Genomic DNA, 11,043 nt, shown 5'->3' with positions numbered 1-11,043 from the left:
CACCTCGTCAGCCACCACCAGGCCCTCGCCGTCCCAGAGGACTACCCCGCGCAGGCGCTCGTCGCCGTGGGCGCGTTCAATGAGCTCCCGGCCGCCGAGCGCTCCGCGCACTACGGCCACTCCATGGCTGGCGGGATCCCGTACTTCTCCGACGTCGATCTGTTCCGGACCTCCACCGCGAGCTAGCGCGACACCGTTCGGGCCCCAGCAGCTTGACCCAGCGCGCATCCCGGCCGTGGGGATGTTGAAGCAGGTATTATATGCGCTATCCTTGTTTTTTGGTTGAATATGTACCTGCATGTTCGTTGGTTGAATACTACCTGCATGTTCGTTGGTTGAATATGTACCAAGTGATCTCAGATGGTACACAAGTTTATGATTTCTGACAACCAATTTGGTAAGATGTAGATCTGGATTATATTTTCCCCGTTGAACAATTTTCCAATCCAGGAAAACAGTTAAGTTGATATACCCACGGGAATATGGTGTCGATGGAATAATAACAATCCAAGCTCATATTTCAGTTGACACTGATTGAAGTATATAGCTCAGTTCATGTTGCTCGAGACATTGTTGTTGTGGTGTTGTTCCGAAGCTTTGCTTTTAATGATATATGGGAAAACTTCTAAAAACTAATGGGAGTTGCATGTCTACTCATTGAAAAATGCGAAACTCATTCTCGGTCATCATTCTTTATTGAATATGCTTTAATAGTTTAACACTTTTGTCAATTCCTAAACATTCTATTGCACAGGCCATATTGCCAGTGCATCCGGATGCTTCACATTGGACAGTTGCACTTTAACTTCACAAAGGTCATTGAATTCGTTTAGTCTGTGGATAAGAAGGTTCTCGGGATCTTTAGATGTCATTAGCAATAGTTTTGATATCTATCTCCTATCTCTAGATAAATGCTATACTTGTCGCTTGGTCCATTAGTTTGAATGAATGGATACGCAATATTGCTGGTTCTGCTCTTTTCTGACTGAACTTGGTGGTGGACCAGGCAGTCTCAAGTAAGTGGGATTAGTGTCATCATTCTTTTCAGATGATCTTAGTTGTACTACTGGATTTAACTTCTGTATCATTATGCCTGTTTTTTGTTCTATCAGTTTATATTGCACACCTGCTTCATTATCAGGATCATGCCCAAGCATGCAGTGTCCTAACAGCAATGTGATGCTTGGCAATGTGAGCACCCATCAAATAGGTACCTGTCGAGCATCCTGTTGAGGGGCACAATTCCTGCATCGATTGGAAGTCTTACTCACCTCAGCTTTTTGTTAGTTTTCTGAGCATTCCTCATGCCGGTTTTGTGGATGTGTGGGCTAACTGCTATTGATATTTATTATTTCTGTTTCAAATAGGTGATTCTCCTGCCAACAACAACAAAACAACACACTTTCTGAATGGTATGACTTGATTGCTGTACTCGGATTCCTATGGATTTGCTTCCTGTCCAGGAAGAAGAGCATTGGTGGGGACTATGTAAAGATGGACAAGAAAAGTGTCCCTGATGGTAATTAAAGTGACACAAAGTTTTTATTGGGAAAATTACTTCCTTATGTCTGAAAATTACTCCTTTGAACATAATATAATGGGGCCAGTTCAAAGATAATGATTTAACATTTGAATATTGCTCCTCTCTATTCCTCACAAATTATAGCTGATCATAACTTGTTTTCGATTATTTATTTGTGCAACGCTTGATGTGCAACATTATCTCATTGCTTGATTCCTTTCAGCGTCCTTCAAAAGACCTTCAAAGTTGGGATCAATTCTTACAGCCGGAGTGAGGTTGTTGCCATGGAGTGGCTGGTTCAGGAGGTCCTGAACTTCAAGTGTTTCGTCACAACAACTCACCATTTCCTCTGGTACCACAAACTTCCTGCTTTCTTATTTGTATCAGCTGAGCATAAGGACAGGCTAACACCATTGTGTTCAAATTTCGCAGGTTCTATCTGAAGGCTGCAAAGGCAGATGACAGGGTAGTGGACCTGGCAAAATACCTGTCCTTGCTCTCACTTCTCAAACATAAGCAGCTCTCCTTCTGGCCCTCAATTGTGACAGCCGCTGTGGTAGCCCTTGCTTGCCTTGCCACAGACAAGGAATCCTCATGCCATTTAGTCCTAGAGGTGAACACCTCAGTCCTCCACTTCTAGCTATAAATTGTCATTACACTTGCTATTGTTTAGAACTCGATAAACATAAGCAAAATATGAACTGTAACATTCAGAATCTCCTGTCAGTCAGCTTCTAAACATACACCAACTCCAATTTTACATGTTCTGATCCTAGCTAGACTGGAAATGCCTAACGAGTAGCTCTTTGCATGTATGTAGACTCACATGAGGACGCAGGATGACGATCTGCCTGAATGTCTAATGGTACATTTTGCTCCTCTGATTTTTTATAAGTTACTGAGCACAAAACACCATGAACCATGCTCTTACAGTTCCAGCAATAGGCAGAAATCTACTTTTATCACCATCTAACATTCATTACCCCGTGCAATATTCTTTCATGCAGAGCCTAGAGTGGCTGATCAACTACGCTTCGTGATACCCGTGACTCCCAGGTGACAAAATTGATCCACAGTTTCCCGATTCCAAGTTAAACAGCGCAGTTCAAGCGGTCAGACAGACATGAGGATGTGTAGGCCATACGTGAATCTTAGCATTAACAGATTATTCTGTACATGCCATAAGCCAAGGCAGCATAAAACGTAGCCTATGATTATACGACTTTCTGGTTAGGAGCAAGCCAAGGATCGAGAGTTTGGTATTGAGCTGTCGGCCTTTAGGGACTCCTGAATGCCCTATTGGGTTGTCTATTATCCTTGGGTAGGCTTGGTTGTCACCACGTCGGGGAAAAATGGGGAAAGCAGACGGTGGTTGGTGGATGGATGACTATGCTACACTGCACTTGTGCCCTGTCACGACTTCTACTGTAGTTTACTGCAGTTGATGTGTGTGCTGTGCACTTAGATAGATGTTAAGGCATTCAGTATTACTGATGATGTCAATGTTGTTTCATATGTAGTATTTGATGATATCTTCCTATAAGTTTCATATTTGAATGGTAATTGTTGTTTCCTTCATAATGGAGATGGAGTGATGGTCTTTTCTGCCACTCATCTTTGATGAATTGTCTACCACATAATATGAAGCGAAGCTAACATATTATGAACAAACGGATAATAACGTGAGAGTAAGTAATGACCCGTAGCAACGCACGGGCATTTCTGCTAGTATATATATATATATATATAGGAAACAAACGAATTAGCACTACAACTCTTGAATCAAGCGACTTATATTTCAGGTTAAGAAATTCGAATTACTATTCACTGCACTATTCAAATTCGTTAGTTACTATTCAAATTGAGAGGTATTATTCAAATTAAGCTTACTATTCAAATTACAAATATGAACAGCGCTTGGGCACTTACCTCGAGTGGGTGGAGCACCTCAGGATGAGCAAAATATGGCAGCACTATTCTGGGCACTAATCCGCACTATTGAACAACTATTCGAGGTCGCTTTCAGCAACTATTCAACAGGTATGGTATGTGCGGGTGCGTGATTAGGCTTAATTATATTGATTCGCAGGATCTTTGCGGGTTGGCGAGACCAAGGATTCAGCCGGTCTTGCTGCTATGCTTTGTATCACTCCTACTCGGTACTCACCGCATGCGTTGTTGGCTCGCTTCAGAACCAGACCAGCCCGGTCTTCACCCTCACCATCCCCAGCCACGAGCACACAGGACCCGACTTTTTTGTATTTTGGCCCTTTTTGCGAAAAAATTTCACAAATAGGCCCCTGGCGAAACCATTTCCGGAAATGGACCCTCGGCTTGGCGCCAGGCTGGCTGGCGCCAAGGTATAACGTCTTGGCGCCAGCCGTCCTGGCGCCAAGGTCCTACGCCCCGCCTCCAACGTGGCGCCGGCCCGATCCACGTGGCGCGGAGGCTCGGCGCCAAGATGCATGGCGCCAAGCCTCGGCGCCAAGATCCGTGGCGCCAAGGCTCGGCACCAGGATGGCTGGCGCCAAGCCTTGGCGCCATCGATCTTGGCGCCGAGCCTCGGCGCCCGCCTCCCTGGCGCCGAGCCTCTTAACACAGCACCCGTGGCCCTTTCCTTTTGCGCGACCGTTTGCATTACACTTGTTTTGAATCGCGCCGCCGCCGCTCTCGGATAGCGCCGCCACCGCCGCCGCCGCCGCCGCCCTCGCCCGGCGCCCGCCCGCCCAATCGAAGACGCGCGCCCCGTCGCCCGGCGGCCGCTCGCCCGAAGGTCCCCGCGGCCGGCCGACGGCCGCCCGGCGCCCGCCCGCCGCTGCCGCCCTCACCCGGTGACCGGCCGCCCGAAGGCCGCCCGGCGGCCGCCCGCCGCCGCCACCGTCGCTCGGTGACCGCCCGCCCGAGGCCGCCCTCGCCCGGAGCCGCCCCGGCCGGCGCCGGTGACCGCTTGCCCGAGGCCGCCCTCGCCCGGAGCCGCCCCAGCCGGCGCCCCCGTGCGGCCGGGCCCCCGCGGTCGCGCACCCCCTGCCCCCGTCCGGTGGGCCTTGCCCGCGGACGCCGGCGCCCGGAGCCGCCCTGGCCGGCGCCCCCGCGCGGCCGGGCCCCCGCGGTCACGCCCCTCCTGCCCCCGTCCGGTGGGCCTTGCCCGTGGCCGCCGGCGCCCGGAGCCACCCGGCCCGGCGCCCCCCGCCCGGGCTCCCAAGGCCGCCCCGCGCCCGCCATTGCCCGCGGCCGCACCTGCCGGTGGTCCACGGCCAGTCGTCCGCGTCATCCACGACCGGTCCCCCGCCCCCACGCCTTGCCCGCCGGTGTTCACCGTTGAGGTAAACTCTAAGGATAGTTATAGTTAGTTATAGTTAACTAGATAAAATAGTTAGATAGATGAATTAGAATTATATTGTTAGGTAGAATTTAGATAGGTAAGTAGAATTGATAGATGAAATAGTTAGATACGTAAATTAGAATAGGTAGGTAGAATTGTTAGATATGAAATTTATCTTTATGAATTGCAATGATAGAAAGATTAGAGGATACTCATAACACTATTTAACTAGATGCATGTCCAATTTTCTTTACGTAGTTAGATGTACATGTAGTTACATAGTAAACTAGTTATATGTTAAGCAGTTGTATAGGTACGTACCTAACTAACTATTAGGTTAGTTAGTTGTATGACACAGTTAGTTAGATATATTTGGTAGTTAGTAGGCAATTGATACTATCTTATTACATACTAGAGATCTTGTACTTAGAATGTTTAATTTATTATGGACTAAATGAATTGTACGTCATTATATTGATATACTAGATGGAGAACGTAGTGAGCATATATTACGGAGGCACTGTGGAAAGGGATGAATATGGATGTGTTAAGTTTGTTGGCATGCAGTGCGAGGTTGTCATATTCGATGAGAAACCATCATTTAGTGAGTTGGTTGCAAGGGCTCGGGAGGAGTTACATTGTCATGAAAATGATGAAATCACAGTCGAGGGTATACTTCACCTAGGTTCCCCTCTCAACATTCAAAGGAAGATGGTCCCAATTCGGTGTGCAGGTCAGTGGGAGAAATATGTGAGGACGGTTATGAATGGTCATTCCCCAAGTGTTGAAGTGGTTGTTCGGCCGGTGGGAGTTGATCGAAATTCTCGTCGGTTTTCCCGACCAATGGGTCAACGGGCACATTTTGATCCTCCCATCCCAGAACCTGTTATGGACGTGGATGTTGCACCTACCATTCCCGATGCTGAATCTGCCCCTAATGAAGTAGTTGGACATGATTGTCGGATTGTTGATGATGTGGCCGACTCTCCTAATGAGTTCCTTTTCACTCAGAATGATCCGAGTAAGTGTCTCACTGATTTCTATTGATACGAGATAATCCATTCGTTCCATCCACTTATTCTTTACTCATATTTGTACTTGATGGCGCAGGAGATATTCCAGAAAATGTGGATGTGCCTCTAGTTGATGCGCAACTGCAATGTGGAGATGGATTTCGTGGCTCTAATAATGTTGAAATTTTGAATGATGAAGATGCATACGAGATGGGAGTGGGTCTTGATTCTGATGATGATCGTCCTGTTGGAGAGATGACGGAGAGTGATATTGAGATGTTCAGGCGTATATTCCCCGGACGTCGTGATCCGATAGTTAACGAGTTTAGCGACCTGAGTCTTTCCGATCAGGCATTTGCAGAAGGACGTGATGATGAGCTCCTAGAAGCTCCTGAAGCTGGTCCTAGTATGGTTATTGAGGAGGGTAGGGTATTTAAGGATCTTCCCGCATTGAAGAGATGGTTGCAAGCTTTTGCGGTGATACGGAAGAGACCGTACAAAGTGTTACATTCATATGCGGAGCGCCGTTACACAGTTGTGTGTGACAAGGAACGGTGTCCATGGAGGGTTTGTGCAAGAAAGCAAAATATCACCGGAAAGTGGAAGATCACAAAAGTTGTCGGTCCACACAATTGTGCTGACCATGAGCTTACAGTGAGACATCCGCAGCTAACATCTACCCTCATTGCGAAGCGGTTGATGGGAATATTGAAGGAACAACCCAACATGAAAGTGAGAACAATTATAAGAACTGTTGAGGAGATTTATGGAGGATATGTGATAACTTATGGTAAAGCTTGGAGGGCTAAGCAACGAGCGTGGAGGATGATTTATGGGGATTGGGAGTCTGGGTACGAGCAGCTCCCAGTTCTTTTTAATGCAATTAAAGCGGTGAATCCAGGCATGCATTATGAGTACATCCCAAAGCCAAATGCTTGGAAGGAGGATGGGAGGCAGATATTCGGGCGTGCGTTCTAGTGCTTCCCTCAGTCTGTGGAAGCCTTTAGGCACTGTCGTCCTATTTTCTCTATTGATGGTATGTTTTTGATTGGCAAATATAGAGGCACACTTCTTATAGCCATATCTTGTGACGCGAACAATATGTTGGTTCCTTTGGCATTTGCATTGGTTGAGAGGGAGAACAATGACAGTTGGGGGTGGTTCTTAAAACTAGTCCGGATACATGTGGTTGGTCCTGGTAGGGAGGTTGGCGTCATATCCGATAGGCATCAGGGCATACTTCATGCTGTGCAAGAACAGATAGAGGGTTATGCACCTTTGCATCATCGTTGGTGCACTCGGCACCTTGCGGAGAACCTTCTTCGGAAGGATGGTGTGAAGGATAATTTTGATCTGTTTCAAGTTGCAGCACGGCAGCTTGAGGACTATTACTTTCAGCGCAAATTGGAGCAGGTAAGGACCACAACAAATGCAGAAGGTAGACAATGGCTCGCTGGTTTGATGAGAGATTTAGATAAGTGGACTAGAGCTCACGACGCCGGTGGTTGGAGGTACGAGTTTCAGTGCAGTAACATGGCCGAGTCATTCAATAAGTTGTTATTGGGGATACGTGGTATGCCTGTGAACGCAATCGTTGAATTCACCTTCTACAGGCTTGTTGCGTGGTTCAATGAAAGACACGCAAAAGCAGAAGCGTTGCAGGTTGCTGGGGAGAGATGGGCTGAAAAACCAAAGAGACATCTCATCATTGCAAATGAAAGGGCTTCCACACATGAGGTGCAATGTTTTGATCTCGGCTCAGGGACTTATCAGGTGGAGCATAGGGGCGGTACAACGTCCGACGGTGAGATCCGAGAGTCGAGGATACATGTGGTAGTTCTCTGAGATTTCAAGTACACTTGTGGTAGGCCAAGGCAGTACCACTTTGTATGTTCTCATTTGGTGGCAGCAGCTAGGCATCGCAATTTTGATATCGAGAGCATGATACCACATGAGTTCAGCGTAGACACCCTTGTGCGGACATGGAGCCCCCGCTTCGTGCCTTTCCGGGATCCTAGAGAGTGGCCTCCGTATGATGGGCCAAAATATGTTGCGGATCCTGCATACCGTTGGAACAAACGTGGAACAAGGAAGCGGACGAGGCATAACATGACCATGGATCAGGTATCCGGAAGAACGAGGCGTGGTAGAGCAACACCATTTCTTGCTGATCCAGAACAGAACGAGTGCGGCAAGTGCGGCAGGTTGGGTCATAATTCACGCACTTGCCGTTGGCAAATTAGTGAGGTGCGACTAGTACCTTTTTTTGTTACTTGATATGTGTTTTATTCATACAGGTTGTGTTTGTACATCTCTAACTTCATGATTTATTGTTACTAATCTTATTTCTTTTTGCCTTTTTGTAGGATGGCGCACTTCCACCTTCTAGACCAGGCGTACGACCAGACCCACCGAGGTCGTCTCATAGCGGGAGGGCAGGTAATAATTTACAATTCATGATTAAAGGTTTGCGAGCGTCCACGTCTTTTGTCCTATGTAATCTCTAACTTGGTTTATTTGCATGCAGGTCCTTCCGCTCCTTCGTTCTAGAGCCCATGATGGGTTTTTGGCGCTGCAGTACGACGACCGCTACACTCCTTTGCTACAGATGGCTGGCCTCGATGTCATCTCGTATCAGGTTCGTCGTGGGATGCCCAAGTTCAATTCAGCGGCTATAACTGTGTTGGTTGACAGGTACTGTTACCACTAGTCATATTCATTCTGTTATGTCTTTACATGTTATCAAATAATAATCCGGCGAAATGTAGGTGGCGACCCGAGACTCACAGCTTTCACCTCCCGTTCGGAGAGATGACAGTGACCCTACAGGACTGTCAGAAGATGCTGGGTCTGTCGATTCGGGGCCAGCCAGTCACTGGGCCGTGCGTCTCAGATGGTTGGAGAGCACGAGTCGCAGCCTTACTGGGGCGAGAGGTTGAGGAGCAGGGGACTCGCACATCTGGAGTGCTAATCTCATGGCTGCGGGAACACTTCGGCCAGTGCCCCCAGGACGCGGATGCTGAGACAGTTGGACACTACTGCAGGGCGTGGATACTACACCTCTTTGCCTGCGTTCTTTTCCCAGACGCTACAGGTGACACTGCGTCTTGGATGTGGATCCACTGCCTCACTGACTGGCACCAGGCTGGTTCTTACAGCTGGGGATCAGCTGTGTTGTGCTTTCTATATCGGCAGCTGTGCGAGGCGTGCCGTCGGTCTTCGGGCTCCCCGTCAGTTGGTGGGTGTGTCTACCTGTTGCAATTATGGATGTGGTCCCGTCTTCCTGTTGGTCGGCCCGAGATTATGCCGCGTCGACCGTGGTTCCCAGGTGAGCCGCCGAGACGACAGCCGACATGGGCATATATTTGGGATCAGGTTAAGGTTAGCCATACCAGGTTGGACCGCGCGTACCTGGATTACATCAACGAGATAGACGCGCTCACTGCTCATAGTGTAAGTGAATTATTTTTAAACATGCTTTGTAATATTTTAGTATAACAACTAACATTTTTGATTCAAATTTTGCAGGTAAATTGGCAGCCTTACGACGGAGACGATCCACTTCCTTTTCCCCTTAGCTTCGTGTGTGCGACGGATGATGATATTTATAGGATGGTGTGCCCTCTTATTTGCTTCTATGCTGTCGAGTACCACCTGCCACATCGAGTCGCACGTCAATTTGGGATGAGGCAGATTTGGCCACCACAGGCGACCTCGACTAGTATAGAGTTACACAAGTAAGTCTTTTCCTATTTCATATATTTCGATACTATTAACTAAATTTTGGCTAACAGTAACGTGTAACGTGACGTGCAGCGTGGATCGAAAGAAGAAAAGGAAGGTCTCCGAGTGGGCCTCGTTCCACCACGCATACATTCAGGAATGGGAGCTGTTCGAGGAGAACGTGGACGAGAACAACGAGCCGCACACAAACAGTGCGTACAGACAATACCAGAGCTGGTACCAAGGTGCGACGCGGCACAGGTTGAGGGAAGCGTGGACGCAAGATGACTACGCCGAAATCCAGTCATCCGACGATGAAGACACGGTGTACGATCAGAGTACTCGTGCTGGAAGACAGGTGGAGGCAGGACCAATCCTGGATAGGATGGTAAGACAATTGCTTCACTTTTCTATGTTCTATGTTACGTTACTTAGAGATTTAGATAGTTAGAGAAGGACTTAGTGATCATCTGACTTAATCATTTAGTCATTTAGTGACTTAGACATTTGTTGCTTTAGTGACTTAGTCATTTGTTGCAGGGCCGTACCCTACAAACCTCGGTTAGAGATATAGAGCATATCCGTCCACGAGTTAGGGACCCCGAGATACGGAGCGTCCTAGAGGTAAGTCTCAAATTATTCTTTCTAATCCTTTATTCATACGTTACATTCTTCATTTGTGTAACTTGTTTTTACTACTGCAGCGATTGTCAAATCAGCTTCGCCGTGCCGCTGCTCGTTGTGGTTGCAGGACTGCCACGACGCGAGACGTCCACGTTCCAGCCCTGCGCGTGACAGGCATCGGTACGTCCACCCAAGGCCCCTTAGGTTCGAAATCAATTGCATCCGAGGAACTCGACGACGACGACGATGACGACGACGATGAGCAGAGGGCCGAGGAGATTGGCCCGTCTCAGCTCCAAGAGGCTCCCTTGACTCAGCCTACACAGGTTGTAGGGGGCACTAGACTACGTCGTCCACGTTCTCCTTACACTCCAGGCACCGACGCCCTTGGTCACAAGGGTAAGGGTAAGACTAGGAGGCAGTGACGACTCTGATTGCGAACTTTGTATCATATGGACTATTGTGTCATTCTGAACTATTTGTGGATTCTATTGTGTCATTCTGAACTTTGTATAAGGACTTTCATTCTGAACTATTGTGGATTCTATTCTGAATGTGTCATATGCTTGTGTCATATGCTTCTATGTTTCTATGCTTGTATTTATATTCACTATTCATCTCGTAATTTTGTATGGATTGCATCAACAAGTAGGGGAAATTCTGCCGAAATTTCGCTAACAATTACCATTTTTATTTTCTACGGATATTTCAGTAGACTACGACTTCGAAATGCATTACATCGCAAAATGAACATATGTCGTCTACAAATTGCGTGTCCTTACTTAAAGTGCATTATTACATGACAACATAATAAAAGTCTCACAGTAGAAAATATTGTT

General features: G+C 47.7%; 1 protein-coding gene across 3 annotated transcripts; it reads left to right on the top strand.

Moving 5' to 3' along the window:
- The first annotated feature begins 259 nt into the window (after positions 1 to 259).
- LOC117856682 (protein MAINTENANCE OF MERISTEMS-like) lies at positions 260 to 10,765 on the top strand. 3 transcript variants are annotated; one of them, XM_034739046.2, is made up of 14 exons: positions 260 to 1,519; positions 1,746 to 1,874; positions 1,955 to 2,135; positions 2,343 to 2,387; positions 2,530 to 3,562; positions 5,331 to 5,865; positions 5,955 to 8,104; positions 8,224 to 8,296; positions 8,385 to 8,551; positions 8,626 to 9,310; positions 9,386 to 9,594; positions 9,674 to 9,968; positions 10,121 to 10,204; positions 10,285 to 10,765. In XM_034739046.2, the coding sequence occupies exons 8-14, from the start codon at positions 8,225 to 8,227 to the stop codon at positions 10,627 to 10,629; spliced, it is 1,857 nt and encodes a 618-aa protein (XP_034594937.1). In that variant the 5' UTR covers positions 260 to 1,519; positions 1,746 to 1,874; positions 1,955 to 2,135; positions 2,343 to 2,387; positions 2,530 to 3,562; positions 5,331 to 5,865; positions 5,955 to 8,104; position 8,224; the 3' UTR covers positions 10,630 to 10,765. The 3 variants fall into 3 exon arrangements, with proteins under 3 accessions (XP_034594937.1, XP_072150292.1, XP_072150293.1); XM_072294191.1 differs by lacking the exons at positions 5,331 to 5,865; positions 5,955 to 8,104; XM_072294192.1 differs by lacking the exons at positions 260 to 1,519; positions 1,746 to 1,874; positions 1,955 to 2,135; ... (3 more) ...; positions 5,955 to 8,104; positions 8,224 to 8,296 and having other exon boundaries at positions 8,385 to 8,495.
- The last annotated feature ends 278 nt before the right edge of the window (positions 10,766 to 11,043 follow it).

The sequence above is a fragment of the Setaria viridis genome, chromosome 5, assembly GCF_005286985.2.
Source record: "Setaria viridis chromosome 5, Setaria_viridis_v4.0, whole genome shotgun sequence".
NCBI lineage: Eukaryota > Viridiplantae > Streptophyta > Magnoliopsida > Poales > Poaceae > Setaria > Setaria viridis.
The sequence above is the reverse complement of the archived record's forward strand: the minus strand, read 5'-3'. Positions and strand labels throughout refer to the sequence as shown.

Excerpts from the sequence above, each read along its gene's own strand:
- LOC117856682 (XM_072294191.1), top strand. The coding sequence starts at position 8,225 with ATGGCGCACTTCCACCTTCTAGACCAGGCGTACGACCAGACCCACCGA. Across the intron at positions 8,297-8,384 it reads GTCTCATAGCGGGAGGGCAG|GTCCTTCCGCTCCTTCGTTC; the intron begins GTAATAATTTAC and ends ATTTGCATGCAG. Across the intron at positions 9,969-10,120 it reads GACCAATCCTGGATAGGATG|GGCCGTACCCTACAAACCTC; the intron begins GTAAGACAATTG and ends CATTTGTTGCAG.